Here is an 18,962-nt window from a genome sequence, read left to right as displayed (position 1 = left end):
TTCTATATATCTCACTGGACATACATGTTTAATGTACATAATAAGTCATCAGAAGTAGCATTTAAACATTTCTTTTTAAAAGCAAGAAAACATACAAAATATGGTTATGTTAAGATTTATTTAATCCTAAAAGAGGACTAACATAATTCAATTTCTTTGACTTATCTTCTCAGTTATTCTAGTCGTTAATGTTAGTAATAGATATTTGTGGTAAAAACATCTCTAAATTTATCTAAAAGTAGGTGTACATTGAGCAAAACAGAGCAAAGCATTATTTACAAACTTGTATTAATATTATAAGCATTTATAAACATTATTAACAAATGATAAATTTTGCTATTAAAGAAAAGATTTGTTCGTCTTGCACGAACTTTTTATATTTATATTTTTATACTTATACTAATATTTTATACTTTTGCATTACGTATTTGCATTTAGGCGTTAAAGAGAAAAGAGAAAGAGTAGAATATAGAAAGAACTAACACGAAAAGTTTATGTAACACGAACTAAAATCGTTCCAAAGATGTCTGGAATAGAAACTGGCATGAAGTTTTTAAAACAACTATTACACGTGAGTGTAATATTCACTATCGTAGTAGCAATTTGTGCCGATGAAAATTCAGAAAATAACTCATCTGAGACAGTTATTTATCGCTTATCAGACGACATAATACCGGTACACTATAATATCAAATTAATACCATATATGGAAGAAGGCAACTTTACTTTTGACGGCGAATCTAATATCAGCATAAAAGTTCGTAATACAACACAAAGCATAAGTTTGCACTCAGTAGAACTAAAAGTAAATGAAACAGCGACGACATTAATTAATGTTAATGGAGTAATTTATAAACCTGTGAGACATAGTTATCATAATAAAACGGCTATTTTAGTTCTTCATTTTAATGATGAACTATCATCCGGATCTTATAGCCTGAACATAAAATTTGTCGGTATTTTACATCATGATGTAAAAGGTTTCTTTAAACTGTCGTACAAAAACGAAGAAGGAAGTACAGAGTGAGTAAATATTTAAATATTAGGAAAAGATTAATTATTATTTCTTTTTAGCCAGTTTCACGAAAATTTGCTAAAAATATAAGATCATATACATATAACGCAGTTCAACAAACAAAAAACACCGGAACGAGACTAGTCGTTTCTTATAGTTTTTTGGATGATGAACACGAATCCGGTTTCCAAATTGCTCCATCACGTCACAATTTTGAGAAATTTGCAATTAAAGATGCAAAAAAGGGCTATTTTGACGAATTGCATCATATTATAGCTACAAAATGTGACGTGCTGGAGAAGTTTAATTGCAATGAAAATAAAGTATGTTGTTAGGACTTTCAATCCTCAAAAGGAATTTTTGGTGTCGGTTATGGTTCATAAGATATTTATGGTTAAATATGAGGTGTATTGTTAGAGAAGTTAACTGTGACTTAGGTCATTGACAATTATCTTTCAATTATGTTCCTTTAAACTTAAGTGTTTTTTAAGTCGCTGAATACGAAATATATGAAAATGAATATAAAAATCTGGAGAATATTTACATGTTCGTGTCATTGTAAACACAATCTAAGAATAACTCACGGGTTCTCTTCTGTTAGTTCGCGTTTTGTCGCTAAGTGCCATTTATCTAATATAATTAACTTTTAAGCTGTAAAAGCAGAATGCTTCCAAGTTAAGAACATTTATATATACTCTCGGTTCATGATTTTTAAATGCGAGTATGTATCACAGGGCAACATCTAGCGGCAAGACGCGAACTAAACTGACCCGAGTTATTTGTATTCTCATATACTCCATATATAACCATGGATATCTTACGAACCATAACCGACACCAAAAATTCCTTTTGAGGATTGAAAGTCTTAACAACATACTTTATTTTCATTGTAATTAAACTTCTCCAGCACGTCACATTTTGTAGCTATAATATGATGAAATTCGTCAAAATAGCCCTTTTTTGTACCTTTAAGTGCAAATTTCTCAAAATTGTGACGTGATGGAGCAATTTGGAAACCGGATTCGTGTTCAGCATCCAAAAAACTATAAGAAACGACTAGTTTCGTTCCGGTGTTCGAAAAAAAGTGATTTTTTGTTGAACAGTGTAATAGATTATGATCTTTAGAATAAAACTTGAATTATTTAAATATAAAATTTTATAGTTATGCATAAATACTTTCTTTTTTAAATATAAAAATATTTGGTAAAACTTTAGAATAACGGATCCAGTCCGTTATTCTAAAAGCGCGAAAAGATACTCTGATTTGCAAATGTTAATCAATTAATTTTTTTATCATTGTGAAAATCGCGAAACAGTACTTTTCGTTTCAAATCAATTTACTTTATTTCTGTATTAGTATTGATTAGATTATTACCAGACATCCTATATATTTTAATTTTTATATTCCACTAATGATTAATAATTTATCTAAATATTTCTTTCATATTTAGGTGGTTGATAGCAACACAACTTGAAAGTACTCATGCCCGACAAGTATTTCCGTGTTGGGATGAGCCAGCATTAAAAGCCACTTTCAATATATCTGTAAAGCATCATCAAAAATATAAAGCTTTATCTAATATGCCAATACGAAAGAAGCTTATGGCTGAACATAGTATGGTGTGGTCACACTTCAATACTACTCCTGTAATGTCCACTTATATTATTGCGATTGTGATATTCGATTTTACTCATATTCACAACGTAAATAAGACCATCAATGTATGGTTTAGACCTCCTTTGATATCGCAAGTAACATTCGCAAATGATGTTGCTAATAGGGCTGTTCAGTATTTGGTCCAATACACGAACATTTCCGAAATAGTGCCTAAAACGGATCATATCGCAATACCACATTTTTCAGTTGAAGGCATGGAGAATTGGGGACTCATCATTTACAAGTAATATTTATATACATAGATACATATATACAGAGTCCAGCAAAAGTATGGAAACCCCTAAATTAAGCAAAGATATTGCTGTGTAATGCGCTATTTGAAACCATACAACTTTTGTCTGAAGCAATTTTCTCTAAAATGCATAGTCTTCGTAAAATTTAGGGGTTTCCATACTTTTGCCGGATCCTGTATAAGTACATACATACGCGGGCACCTAATAAAAGTGTAGAGAGTATAACATGTAGAATATTAATTGAGTATAAGATGACTCATAAATCTGTCTATATTATAGATATCTATAATAAAATATATGCACGCATATATTTCATTATAATATATTGACATCATTTTAACATCAAAACTGTAATTTGTTTTCACTGGGGAGGATTTTTAGCGATACATAATGTTATGTACAAATTATGTTCTAGTGAAGCAAGGATTATCTATGATGAAAACATACATTTCGTTATTCATAAACAAGATGCGGCAATCTTAATAGCGCACGAATTAGCACATCAATGGTTTGGTAATTTAGTAACTCCATCTTGGTGGTCTGATCTATGGTTAAGCGAAGGATTTGCTACGTATTTTCAGTCATATATTCTTGACAAGGTTATTACATATTATCAGTATATATAACTTTCATTTATGCTGTTACAAAAAAGATATCTAATATATAACAATGCAAGATATTCTATAACAATGTGGAAACTCTTGAATTTTGTAAATCTTTTATATTTCTTAAAATTAAAATAATTTCATATTCCTAAATTATTACATTAAAAGAACATAAAAAGGAATCTTCTCGAAACTCTTGCTCGATCATCAACATCTTAACTTCACGAATTCCTCTTGCATTTGTAATGGATTTTCCATCAATAATGTTTGCAAATAATTGATTTTTGAGTTTTGCGGTATCCCAGAGCGCGATCGGCACTAATCAAAATCATTGCGCGATCAAAATCATCATAGTAACTATTAAGCTTTAAACCGTTTTAAGCTTGAAATCGAAACCAATATTTGCAAATATTGTAGGACACAACATTTTTACAGAGAAAATTGATTCACATACTTATACTTATCTAACAGCGCTTTATTAATACTATTATTTAAAAAAAGTTAAAGCAGCAAAGCTTTTTTAAAAATCATTAACAAAAGAGTAAATATATCTACAAAAAAAGAAAAAACATACTAGTCTTTTTCCCAATGCAGTATTTATTTAATCATATCAAACCACTTTTATTTCAAGATGTTCAAAGATTGGCGAATGACGGATTTGATGGTAGTTAAACAGTTACATAAATTTCTCCGTTACGATATTGGTGATATACTGTATCCTATTACATTCGACGTTAACCATTACTTTGAACTAGATGATATTAGATCTGCTGTTGTTTATGACAAAGGTAAAGTTTGTTTAAAATAATCAAATAAAATTCTTCTTAAATTATTGTATGCAATGTATGCGAATGTGAAATATAAATAACAAGGGACTCTAGCACCAACAGAAATAGAAATCTAGTGATTATAGAATTTATTTATTAGGGGTGTGATTTAGTTTTGAGGGTTTTTTTGCTCAAAAACGCATGTATTTAAATATGATAATGAATGAATACCTTGATCAAAATATTTTCCTTCGTTTTCTATAACTTTTTCCCATCTTTCTGGCAAGAGATGGATTCCACCACGATAAAATCACTCTTCTTTTCAGTTCATCCATTCGTCGACGAATTTTCGCACTTCTTCCAAATTATCAAAGTGTGTATCCTCTAAAGCGTGTTGCATCGACCGGAACAAATAATAATCGCATGGAGCAATGTCCGGAGAATACGCGGGGTGCGGTAAGACTTCCCATTCGAGCTCTAATAGTGTTTCTTTCACTGATAACGCAACGTGAGGTCGAGCGTTGTCACGAAGAAGAATCACTTTCCGTCGTTTACTCGCAATTGGTGGTCGTTTTTCGTCCAATGCTTGCTTCAACTTGTACAATTGGTGTCGATAACGATCAGCCGTGACAGTCTCATGCGGATTTAACAGCTCATAGTACACTATCCCACCAAATACAGAGCATTACTTTTCAACCGTGAATATTGCGTCTCGGAGTGGATGTTGATGGTTCGCCTGGATCCACCATGATTTTCTGCGTTTCGGATTATCAAAATAGATCCACTTTTCATCCCCAGTAACAATCCGAGACAAAAAGACTCTTCTTTTTTTGCCTGGCGATCAACGAAATGCAAATGTTCAACCGGTTCGCAATGGCACTTTCCGATAATTCATGTCGAACCCATTTCCCTTCTTTCTGAATTTTTCCCATTTCATGTAAATGTTTGGTAACTGTTGTACGATCAACATTTAATGCTCTGGCAAGTTCTGAAGTGGATTCTGTTGGATTTTCGTGCAATAATGCTTACAAATCTGCATTTTCAAGCTTTCTTGGTTGTCCCGAGCGTTCTTTGTCCTTCACATCAGTATCACCACTTTTAAAGCGTCTAAACCAGTATTCACACGTCTTAATTGATGGGGCAGAATCACCACAAGTTTCCACAAGAATTCTATAACCGTCAGCCGCAGTTTTCTTTTGATTAAAAAATAAAAGCAACGCATGTCGAAAATGCTCTTTCGGAAGTTCCATTTTTACTATGATATAAACACGACTGTTATTGCATCTATTGCTATAATACTACTAAATGTCATGGATAATGTCAACACTGTAAGAAACAACAGGTATCGGAAACAGCTATTGGAACAAACTGACATTACAGCCATCTGTTGCAAAACCCTCAAAACTAAATCACACTCCTAATATATATACAGTATAATATTTATTATACAGGGTGTTTCCTAAGTAAGTAGACAAACTTAAGGAGGATATTCCTTGGCTTATTTTAAGAAGAAAAGGTCATATAAACATATGTCCTGAACTGCTTTGTTTTCCAAAAAAAGTACATCACTGTTTTCGTTCACTTTTCGGATAGCGTGCTTTTGCAGTACGAGTCAACAGCGGTGGGAATGGAGTGGGGATGGTCTCGCGGCGCCGCAAGTGAACACTCGTTTCAGACTGTGCCGCGCGGCCGCCGCGAGACCATCCCCACTCCATTCCCACCGCTGTTGACTCGTACTGCAAAAGCACGCTATCCGAAAAGTGAACGAAAACAGTGATGTACTTTTTTTGGAAAACAAAGCAGTTTAGGACATATGTTTATATGACCTTTTCTTCTTAAAATAAGCCAAGGAATATCCTCCTTGAGTTTGTCTACTTACTTAGGAAACACCCTGTATATTCATTATATTCCATACTGGAAAAGTACATATTTTGAATACATGAAATACGTACGGTTATACTTCCGCCGTTATCCAAAACATTCAAAAAAGAGATAAAAGATTGTTATTATGACTGATCTTTTTTGTGTGTGCGCGTATTGATAATACAGTACAGTACTGTGTGCGTAATAATTCAAAGCTGTCATTCATACATTGTATATGCAATGTATATGTATATGCAATTGGACAGCCTAAATTTAATATTTATTTATCTAATTCTACAGTTTTAGCAAAGGTTTTATGCGCATTCATACAATTACAATTCTATAACTACTATATATGTACAATAACTATCATGTGTTACAAAATGTTTTATTCTAACGATAGAAAATATATAAAACTTAAAATGAATTTATAATAACTTATTTATTATATTAATTTAATATCAACATAATAAAATTAATTTTATTATAAAAATAAAAAAATACTAAAATAATTTTATTTTGTAATAATTATTATTTTATGATATGAATTGTAGCTTGTGTCATATTACGTATGTTGCAACATCTACTTACGGAAAAGGTTTTCCAAAAAGGTATCATCATGTATCTAAATAAACAGTAAGTACAGCATATTATACAGTCTAACTCATAAATATCATAAATATGATCATAATTTTTTTCGTTTTATTATTAGAAAGTTTAGTGCATATAACATTTAAAAAACTAATTCTATAGTCACATTCCCAGTAAACAAAATACTAATAATATGCCAACAGATTGGCAGCAAAGACGCAATATTCTGAATTTAAAATATGGACACCGACAATAATGACAAGTCTACTATCATCTGTATCCACATTGTCCGAAAATTGTGTTCTGCCGGCAAAGCTTGTTGGAATAATTTGATTACAGATTGGCAGTAGAAACCGAGCAAAATCTACTGTGTATTCGATCTAAACGATAAATTCTGCTCGATTATTGTCATTAGTCTGTTATCTTCTATCCTCTAATCACATTCTGTTAGATTTTTGTTAGACTTCTGCTGATGTTTTGTCAGTAATATTTACAGTAGATACTTTTTAAAATTTGTTTCCATAGATTTGTGTGTGACTAATACGTTGAGTTGCAATGTTGATCTTTAACAATTATAACTATGCATGTACAAATTGTATTTAAAAAGTGCTTCTTGTTTATTATAATTTAATTATTTTATATTGGTGAAAATCCTAAATTATCACATGTATAAGTCAAACTATAAATTACCATACAAAACATTTATATTAGGGCTCTGATTTTATTTTGTTTTTCGAATATACGTGTAAACGTTAAACGTTTATACTTATTTCCAGAAAAACGTTTACTTGTGGGTAAACGTTTAAACGTTTAAACATTTATTATACGATTATTATACGTTTATTATACGTTTAATAAACGTTTAGTAAACGTTTTTTTTATTATACGTTATATAAAGATCAATAATTTGAAATTATGCGGTAATCGACTGCATGCAACCAATTTCAGCTTGTGTTATCCTCTCAACACGTCTTTTCTATTTCTTTGCTATTTGCGATAGGAATTTTTTTTATTAAAAATACGACTGTGATACGACATTTCATACAATTCTTGCCCTCCCGCTCTCTCGCTCTCACTCTCTATCGTCATCGACGTTGCATCACGTCGATGACGATAGAGAGTGAGAGCGAGAGAGCGGGAGGGCAAGAATTGTATGAAATGTCGTATCACAGTCGTATTTTTAATAAAAAAAATTCCTATCGCAAATAGCAAAGAAATAGAAAAGACGTGTTGAGAGGATAACACAAGCTGAAATTGGTTGCATGCAGTCGATTACCGCATAATTTCAAGTTATTGATCTTTATATAACGTATAATAAAAAGAACGTTTACTAAACGTCCATTTATTATATTGATATTTAAATGTAAACTCAAATTTCTTTGTTTTAAAATCATCTAGCTTTTTGCTCAAATAGTTAAACAATTCTAAAAGAACGGAATTACTTATATATAAAATTGTTTAAAAAGTAACCAGAAAGCATAGAAAAAAGTTGAAATTGATTTTTTTTTGCACAGAATTATCTCACGGCATTATTTTCAATTAACAAATTGAATAAATTTATGTTTTAATTCAACAACTTATATTTAATTCGAAAACAATTTATGTTTTACTTCAATATTTTCTATATTTAATGTATCACAATCTAATGTAATTGTTTGTGCCATGATGTTATTTGTTATTTTATCAATTTAGCCAGTTTAGCACAGTTACCGCCAATGATTTATGGACAGCTATGCAAATTGCTTTAAATGAATCAGATATTCTACACAAAGATTATAAAATAAAAGAAGTGATGGATACCTGGATAAAACAAAACGATTATCCTACAGTACTCGTAACACGAAATTATAAAACTAACGAAACAAGAGTATCGCAGGAACATTTTCGCCTACACGCCCTAAACGACGAAGATGATAATAACGGAGATAATAATAATGGAGATGATAATAATGGAGATGATAAGAAATGGTGGATACCAGTAACATTCACTACGCAAACAAATCTTGATTTCTCAAATACTGTACCTAAGTATTGGCTAACACCAGTACATGAAAATGTAGACCTTATAATTAATTCGAATGATTGGATCATAGTCAATTTACAACAAACTGGTAAGTTCAATATCTAATTCTATTATGCCTTTGTGCACATGTGAATATATTAGGTTGTTGCAAATAAAGTGGCCGTTTATTATATTACTATCTTTGACTGTTAATGTATAATAATTTTGTAATAGATAAAGTAATTTTATGACATACAATGTAAAAGGTGTACTATCTGGAAAAATATTTGATCTTCTTATTTTATACATATATTTTTATACGCAGAATAATATTATAAAAAGAATCGGTTTACACTAAAAAAAACTCATATGATACATTTAAAAACAAATTGCATTTGCATCGGTTCGTTATTCAAAAAAGTATAATCATGTAATGAAAAATTCTACTAAACAGGAAGAAGAGTTTTCTCTATCACTTTTTTCTTGATTTAGAAAAGAACTATAATCCAACCCAGTTAGTAAAATCTCTGTATATTTCAATTTAGGTAATACATGAGAAACAAAAAAAGCAATCCCATTTGATCGCTATTTGTCTTACAATTAGCTCAAGAACATAGGCCAGAATCATCGCTTGTTATTCTTCCAGTACGTTATAAAGTTTACTATTTACTATATAATTTACTATTTCTATAATAATTAAATAATTTCTACATAATTAAAAACTTTCGGAAAATTATAAAAAAAAACATCGCATTAATGGATATAACGTCGACTATGACAAAAGTTTTCTAACGCTAAATTTTTTTATTTTGTACTTTACATCATATCATTTTTCATCATAAAATTTTTCATATAAACCAAAAGTGAAAATACTTTTCTATTTTACACTTGAGAAGGACCAAAAAACTTAATCGAAACGTTGTGTATCTAAGTAACAAATAAATTTTGTCAGACTGGTCGACTGGAAAGAAAGTCTTTATTTCTAATTATCCTGGCGATATAAACTTATTACTTTGAGTAACTTTCCTATGTTATTCGCAATTTGAGCTTATTAGAAGCTAGAACGCTTCACGCGTTATTGAATTATGATAATTCCAGGTACTTACATCGCGTATACTCGCATATAAAGATACAGTCTATCTCACTTGGGATCGTGCATTTGATAACATTAACATATCATTTGATATGTAATCAATTTAATAAAGATGTCGCAATGTGTACCCATACAAATATAAATCGAAAATGTAAAATATTTTCAACAGGGCTTTATTTCAAGAAAATCGGTTTAAGATACGTCGAATATATGTGTAATTGAATAATGATTAGAAATAACAACGAATCTTGCTATAATATACAACTTGTTTTCATATTTGTAAACAATGTCATATATATGAATTAAAGTAACACAAATATTCCAATAATGAAATTATCTCGTTAAATAATATTATAAATTGCTATTTAGCATCTAAAAGCCTCATTTTACTTTAATTAAAAGAAAAAAATTATTAATATAATAAATTCCTGAAAACGTTATCATTATCTATCGGTCAATAAACTCTATTGTTAAAGTTTTTATTCCATGTGAAATAGTCTAATATATGTTAACAAACATCTAAATTACACGTGCTCGCGCGTTACATATTGGACAACTCGCAAATAAAAAATTTTACAATATCAAGTCATTGTTTGCAAGTACAAATGTATTATAGCAAAATCGATTGAGCTTATAAGGTTTTATCATTAGTCAAATATAGATATACTCAGTCTAAAGCTGATTTTCTCAAAAATATAGTCTTGTAAATAGATTTTATTTTATATTTTTGATATTTATTTGCAGAATTTTTGATATCGCAATTTCTGATATTCCTGGTATAAGTTCTCTTGTTTCTTCATTCTTTCAAAATATATAATTAGATATTCACTATGTAACATTATTTTATAATTAATAATCTACTTTGATTCTTGTTTTATGTAATCTATAATATGTAATATGTAATTTATAATATATATTCTTTATATGCTTTGAATACACAAAAACGTAAAATATTTCTTAGTAAATTCGATAAAAGAAATCAAATAAACGATAAAATTTGTTTATTGACTAACAGGATATTATCGTGTCAATTATGATCCAACAAATTGGTTAAAAATTACAAGTTACTTAAAGTCGGAAGAATATACGAAAATACACGTTCTCAATCGTGCTCAACTCATCGATGACGCATATCATTTCCTAATGACAAAACAACTTAGTTTATCTATATTTATGAATCTTATGAGCTATCTATCGCGAGAAACAGATTATGTGGCATGGTTTCCTGTGTTCCAAATTGTATCACGCATGCAGAAATTTTTTTTACTTCCGCTTCAAGAAATCGCAACTTTCAAGGTATATAATAACAAAATTTCTCAATACATATTAAATATCAAATAACTGTCAGGTGTGTGCAAATGTTTTAGTTTTCTTTCGCACGCTTTCACTTTCGTTGCATAATATGCAATAGGAATTAGTCAGAACAAAAGAAAATCATTAAAACTCTCGGTTTCAATAATTTTCTGCTACCTCTTGGATAAATCTGGGATTTCTTCATGACATAATAAGACATTTGGAGGCAATCATCGATTCATTTTCGTATCTCAGCCACATCTCGAAAGCGTTGCCCAGCTAAAAAATGTTGCATCGATTGGAACAAGTAATCCAAAGCGCCAAGTCGGATGAATACGCCGCATGTGAGAGAACTTTGCAGCCCTAGATTAAAAATGATTTGCTGGATATGAAAGGCAACATGCGGTCTAGCATTGTCGTGCGGCAAAATGATCTTCCTTTTCTATCCAATAAATGGTCTTCTCTGTTCGATTTCATTGGTCAAATGATTTAAGCGACAACTGTAGCGTTCGACAATAACCGTTTCACTGGGTTAAAGAAGCTCATAAAACAATATCCTTCATGTGCCACCAAATGTACGGAAGAAGTATCTTTTAGGTATGGATATTCAGTTTTGCCGTTGATGCTACTCATGAATATACACGTTTAGTATTGTCATAAGTAATGTATTTTTCGTCACCTGTAACAATTTTTTACAAAAGTCCTTCTTTCGTTGTTTGGCAACTAACCGAAATACACGTGTTAAGATGGCAACGCTGTTTTCATATGATACTCCTTTTCCGAACTTCTGAATCTTTTACAATTCTCTCATGTAATTCTCTCGAAACAGTTGTTCAATCATTTTTCAATTGCTTCGAAATTTTCCGCAAAAACTTCGCTAATTTCTTTTGCGTTTGTGATGGATTTTCAATAATCTTTACAAATAACAAGCTTTCAATTTTTGCGATTTTTCAGAACGTAGTCGATGGCTGACATCAAAATCATCAGCTTTTAATCGTCGAAAGCAATATTTGCAAGTATTGTGGAACACACTTTCATAAACAATTAAGTAAATTGATTCGCATGCTGTAGAAGCATTTTATTCTTTCAAACTTGCACAGCATGCAATGTTGAATATATAGCTATTCGACACTGATTACTACTATTCATTACTGTTTTACGAGAGTATTTATCATTAAGTTATGTAATATGATATATCAGGCTCGGACTGGCCCGCCGGCCCACCGGCTTTCCCCAGCTTGGGCTCCTCTTGGTAAAAAAAATTGCAATGAAAATAAAAAAGTTTGTTTCTTTACACACGTTTGCATCAAATCTGCATAAGTGTCTATTATGTTTGCTTTTTTCAAGTTAGTTCCTTACTTAAAAAAATTTTAGCTACTGTACTGATAATACAGGGTGTCCCGGGTTTTAACCGACAAACTGTGGGAGCATATTCTACTAGTGGAAATAAGAAAAAATTCTTATATCGAGTTTGCTTAGAAATGCTTTATTACAAAGTTATAAACCAATATTGAAAAGAAATATGAGATAAGTAACAACGGATTTTTTCACAAAAATAAAAATTATCTACGCAATGATTTAGTGACGCATTTCAAAATGTTGTCCTTGCACATCGATACAAGCTAGACATCGACGTAGTACAGAATTTGTTACAGTACGACATTCCTGAAAATTTTGTTGCATCTCAGTAACTGAATTAGTAATTCGTTGCTTTAAATCTATCTGGTACTCTCCTGTTAGGAAATCTACGTTGATACTCTCGTACGGCAGCTCGTGCATTTCCGTCACAGAATCCGTACACGAAATGAATATCGGTGTATTCCTCATTTGAAAACACTTTTGGCATTCTGATAGTAATTGCTAGTTGACACGACGATTGAAATCTAACAGCTACTGTTGTGAAAGTAACAATCATACTGAATCGTTTCAACATAGTGAACATGAATACATGTGAATACACGTAACATAAACATCTTCGACCTTCCAAATTCTACACTATGTTCCGTTGTTACTTATCTCATATTTCTTTTCAATATTGGTTTATAACTTTGTAATAAAGCATTTCTAAGCAAACTCGATATAAGAATTTTTTCTTATTTCCACTAGTAGAATATGCTCCCGCAGTTTGTCGGTTAAAACCCGGGACACCCTGTATATATCTGTGAATCAAATATTTGGGACCTACAGTTTTTAACGCCAAACGGGTTTCTATTGCCAATTTATTAATTACTTTGCGCCCTCTGAACATGTAAGGTCTGCGCTTTTTTGAAGAATCCAGTCTAGCCCTGTAACATATAACGTTTTATACAACCTTCGATGCCAACTCTTCATAAACGGAAAAAAGCGAGAATTTATTTAAAAATTAAATAGTTATATCTTATAGAGCACTGAAAAAAAGACTAAAATTTTTGCACACATTTGATATTAAAAAAATATTAATTTTTTATATCATCTCTGATTGTTTGTCATTTATATATATAAGAATTTTTATATAATTTAATCATTAATATTTAATGATTTTTAGTTTCATATGGCGATAATTTTTAAAGGGCTTCTTAAGAATGTAGGATACAAAGAAAATCCTAATGAACCTGATCTTACAAAGCTGCTGAGGTTAAACGCGTTACAGAGGGCATGTATTGTTGGAAATAGAGAATGCAAAGCAATGGCCACTATTAAGTTAAACCAGCATCTTGCAGATCCGGAAACACACAAGTAATTTTATAACAGTGTCTTATAGTTTGATATACTTTATTTCCTTTTTGTAATTTGAAGCTTTCGAGGTGTTATTTAGAATTGAATATGGCTTTTGTGTTGGAATAGCGTCATTTTGTTATGACGTTTTATTGATTAATGAGTAGTAATCCATATAGATATAGACATAATAGAAATGGGGTGTATCTCGGAGAAGGTGAGCACACGTTCGTACTTGCAACATTCATACAGAGATAGTAGGCCTGAAAAATAAATAAAGAAAATTCTTGGTAGCCAAAGCTGAGCCCCTTCACTGCGACAAGATGATTCTCTTTTAAAGGGGAAAACTATTAGTGCTTTAAAAAAGCCACTACGGAAAATTGCGATCCTGACGGGGATCGAATTAAGATCCTGACAATCAAGCTCTCAGCGTCGCGTCGGTTGTTATTCGCAGCTTACGTTATTACTGTCACTGTATTAGCAAGCAAGTTGCAATTCTAGAAAGATAATGAACTCTCTCTCTCTCTCTCTCTCGCGGTTGGTAGACCGATTATGGATGCTGAGTGGCCGTACCGAGGATAATCTTCAATAAAAGGTCGATCTATACTTCTTAATGAGCATCTCGAGCTTTCGTCTCCACACAGAAGAAAAGCTAATCCTCATGATAGAAATTCGGAAGAGATAAGCATAATAATAGAAGAGAGAGAGGCCCTTTATTGAAATATTCATGAAACTTTTGATTGCATTAACGAACAGTGCGAGCTTTCGTCTCCACACAGAAGAGCTAATCTTCATGATAGCAATTCGGAATAGATGGGCATAATAATAGAAAAGAGAGAGTCCCTTTTTTGAAATATTGATGAAATTTGTAATTGCATTAACGAACAGCGCGAAAGCTTCGCAACCAGCATTTCGAAAAAGCCTTGATCTCAGCTATAACATGTAATCAAAAATTTTCATTTAAGAAATCGAAAATGATCTTTACGTGACTTTCAAACCACTATGTAAGACCAAATCAATAGCACTATTTTATGTCTCCCTTGAAATCACAAAACTTTTTTACGAAACATTTCGATGAAAACCTTCATTTTCGAAAAGTCTCAATGCATTATTTAGTATAATGGATCATCCTGTATAGTATACTTACAAATATTTTGTTCTTTTATGAATATTACAGACTTTTGCCGTGGTGGGAGGAATGGACATATGGTAATGGTTTAATGACAGCAAATATGTCTACTTGGAATAAAGTATTGGATTTATATATAAGCAGTCGTAAGACAAAGCTTTTGACATTTTTGACTTATTCTGAAGATCCCGACATTATCATTCATTACTTGAATGTACTATTGAATGATTCAATGATACAAAACAAACAATATTTTGCTATATTTAAATCTATTGTTGCAAAGCATGCACATAATAATTTAGTGCTTAACTACATATTAGAAAATTTTAAGAGACTAACATCTAGGTAAATACAATATTGTTTGCAGATAAGTACTGCATATAATCAGAATACAAAAACAGGTCGTTACATGTACTAAATATAAATGTTATTCTGTTTCTATAGATTAACTTCTAAAACTAAAATATTGACACATGTTATTATGAACATATATGCAGAGGAACAACTTGACAAGGTAAATATATTATTGTAATAGAAAGTTCTTTCTGTAACTATCTGTGAATTCTTACTGTGAATACTTATCTTTTTTCTATTATTAATATATATTTATATTTATACAGGGTGTCTGGTGACCGCCGGTTAATGGCGTACAGTTTGGACTTAGCTGAGTCGAAAAGTCCTGTACCATTTTGCGATTTTCGCAATAATAACCGAGTTATTAACGATTAAAGTAAACGCGGACGATATTACTGCGATTCTTAAGCGACACGATCTTCGAAAGCTAGATATCATCTATCATTTTGTTAAAAAAATTAACAGGATTATTTAGTTATGTCAGATTTGTTTCAGGTTTACACTATATAACCCTATATAAGGTGGGTCGAAGGCGTTTTTTGTCCCATCCCGGACAAACCACAAAAAAAAGATTAAAGTAAACGAATGAGAGCGTGGCTCGTGCAGCGAGGCCGTCGGTAGGCAGAAAGAGTGCGCCGATTCGCGAGACCATTCCTACTCTATTCCCACCGCATGCTACAAAGCACGCTTTCTGGCATCACTGCCTCCATCGCGCCTCACTGCGCCTTCCTACCGATCTTGCTGCACGAGCCGCGCTCTCACACGTTAATATCAATCGTTAATAACTCGGTTATTATTACGAAAATCGCAAAATGGTACAGGACTTTTCGACTCAGCTAATTGTAAGTTCAAACTATACGCCATTAACCGGTGGTCGAGTGATCACCAGACACCCTGTATATGTGTGTGTGTGTGTGTGTATGCATGTATATAATTATATTTGTATTAATATAAATTATGTTTATATAAACTTATTTATTAGATGCGTAAATTAATCAGGTGCCATATTTATAAAATTAAAATTAAACTTAAAATTAAAGATTTATAAAAATTATATATTGGTATAGATAATTATAAATTATATCAATATTATATTTATAAAAATTATAGTAATCTCTCAATTATGAAAATAATCGCTATTATTATAAGCAAGTTTTCGCTTCTTATCAGATAGGTTTCGAATTCCATCATCATAAAAATTTAATAGCTTTGAGGCGATGAAGTTGTTGCAATTTCAAACATTATCCAACATTCTAAAATTTATGCTATGTAATGTCGCAGTGATCGAAATGAAACATCTTCAGAAAGAGCTGTATGTGATGAGTACACTGTGTGAGGAAAACTTTCCTGCTTAAGTTGAAAATAATCTCTTTCGTTCCCCTTGCGACGGCTATATGGCCAAATGTTATCGTGGAGCAAAGTCACTTTACTGCTTTCTTTATTAATAATGTTATCCATTTTTACTTCAATTTATTGCTAAAATTTATGAATTGTTCGTAGCAATTTACAATGATTATTTCGACTGGATTTAATAACGATCATAATAGAGTATATCTTTCATGTTGCACAAATATATGAAGAGATATATCTTCTTGGCGTAAATGTTGTATTCCGCAATCAATGTCGTTGATTGGTCAAGATTCAATCTGTTCAACAAAATCCATAAATTGTTATGCTTAGGATGCTTATATAAAATCCATTTCTTTTCTCCTTTTTTTCTTCTTATACAACAAAGTATATTAAACCATCGCTATATATTTTCTTCGCTTAGCGTATCTCAAATGCAGGACCCATTTATCTTTCTTCTGAAATTTTTCCAGTCGCTGCAGTTAAACGGAAATAAACTGTCAGATGGCTTTGAGAACTATGAAACGAGCTCTTTTGGTACTTGTGTGAAATTCCGATTCAACAGCTGATCGAACAGTACTTCATCATCTTTTCGAGGTTGAACGGAATCATCATTGAGATCAAAATTTACATCGCGAAATATCTGATATGATTATTCGAATATTTTATAAATCACTGTAGTAAAAACAAAACAATTACTTCAGTAACTCCGGCAGTATTTTTTCTAAGTTGAAGTATGAAAAGAATGTAATGTCTTAAAGACATTTTATTGACTGTCATTGTTGGTTGCTATCTTTTAACTTATGTTATGTGAATCCACCTTGCGAAGTAGTATTTGTAAATGTTTGTGGCATTTTCCAGGGAAAACAACTGATATAGTGATATAGTCGGAACTGATATAGTCGGAATTCATAGTCTATTCTTATAATAAAATCGCGCTAAGGCCCGCTTCTACCAATGTCGTTTAACTTTAACCGTAGTTTAACTCACTCTTCGTCCTTTTCTAACTACCTGCCTTAAAAATTTCTAAGGCAGGTAGTTAGAAAAGGACGAAGAGTGAGTTAAACTACGGTTAAAGTTAAACGACATTGGTAGAAGCGGGCCTAATTATAGGCTTTACATATTGGCCGCATTCAGCAGACTCAACTGCTTAGTAGCAATCGAACATAATTGGTTCCAACTTTTAGAACCAACAAATCAGCATCGAGTATCAGCGGAAAATCTAGTAACGTTGCCCAACTGTTGAGTCTGCTGAACGGGGCCATTAATAAAGCTTTTTCATTAATTAATAAATATCTTAAGATTAAGTTATATATCATATAAGGTATTGTGTAATAATAATAATAATAATAAATTGTATTGTGTATAAGACAATTTTGTGTATAAAACAATCTTATTATAAGAATGGTCAATGAATACCAATTTTTGTAACATTTTATGTGTGATATTTTCCTTGCTGGAAAGCCATAAGTATATATTAGTAATATCTATAAAAGGAAATATCTAAATTTTAAATAATGATTAGAAAGATAAAGTTCGAAGCACCGATTTAATTTACACGCTTCTATTTTTGTATATATCTACAACATATGTGCATGTGTATGTAAATTTGTATATTTTATTTATTTACATAAATATCATAATTATTTATTTCAGATAAAAGAATTCGTGAAGAAAAATGTTGACGAACTAGGAAGTTTGAATGAAATAGTAGAAATACGTTTGACTAAACTCAGACGGATTATAAACAGTTTTTTGGAGCGATTCGCAGAAAATGAAGCTTACTTGAATGATATCTGCCATTGTATATTATATAATGACCAATCAAGTATATATTCTAAATATTACTTATTGTTTCCGTAATTACTTTTTATATTTTAATTATTTTTACAAAATCTTAATCATTTTTAACATTATCCACTTTTTCATACTTTTTTCTAACATTTCAATAATTTATCAAAACATTTAATTGTATTAAATTTGGGGATATATATTGTACTAAATCTCTAGATTATTATATTAAATTCAAACTATTTCGATGTAAGTCTGAAATGTTTTAACCTTCTCTGCAATTAAACATAAATTATATAGAATTCCTAATTTATAGCGTTTTTTCTTTGAGCAATTTTTGTCGATGCATTTAATCCCACTAAACAAACCTTACAAAGATGAAAATATACGCCACCCAGGCAGCAGACATTGGTTTCAAAGCCGTTTCATAAACGTTTTGACGTAACGTTTCATAACCATTTTATTGAAACGTCCAAAAGTAATAAAATTTCACCTTTTGAAAAAGTG

The 18,962-nt window shown here is 31.2% G+C and overlaps 1 protein-coding gene across 1 annotated transcript; it reads left to right on the top strand.

Annotated features, from left to right (window-relative positions):
* Positions 1–394: 394 nt before the first annotated feature.
* LOC105284007 (aminopeptidase N) lies at positions 395–18,539 on the top strand. The gene is made up of 11 exons (XM_011347177.3): positions 395–1,023; positions 2,467–2,916; positions 3,342–3,525; positions 4,163–4,319; positions 6,716–6,797; positions 8,445–8,863; positions 10,863–11,143; positions 13,665–13,855; positions 15,012–15,308; positions 15,408–15,477; positions 18,321–18,539. Exons 1-11 carry the CDS (start codon positions 524–526, stop codon positions 18,525–18,527), a joined length of 2,838 nt encoding a protein of 945 aa, XP_011345479.1. The 5' UTR covers positions 395–523; the 3' UTR covers positions 18,528–18,539.
* Positions 18,540–18,962: the final 423 nt, after the last annotated feature.

This window comes from Ooceraea biroi, chromosome 2, assembly GCF_003672135.1.
Source record: "Ooceraea biroi isolate clonal line C1 chromosome 2, Obir_v5.4, whole genome shotgun sequence".
In the NCBI taxonomy this organism is placed as follows: Eukaryota; Metazoa; Arthropoda; class Insecta; order Hymenoptera; family Formicidae; genus Ooceraea; species Ooceraea biroi.
This window is presented reverse-complemented; position numbering and strand designations above follow the sequence as displayed.

Excerpts from the sequence above, each read along its gene's own strand:
- LOC105284007 (XM_011347177.3), top strand. The coding sequence starts at position 524 with ATGTCTGGAATAGAAACTGGCATGAAGTTTTTAAAACAACTATTACAC. Across the intron at positions 4,320-6,715 it reads TGCTGTTGTTTATGACAAAG|CTTGTGTCATATTACGTATG; the intron begins GTAAAGTTTGTT and ends TATGAATTGTAG. Across the intron at positions 13,856-15,011 it reads GCAGATCCGGAAACACACAA|ACTTTTGCCGTGGTGGGAGG; the intron begins GTAATTTTATAA and ends TGAATATTACAG.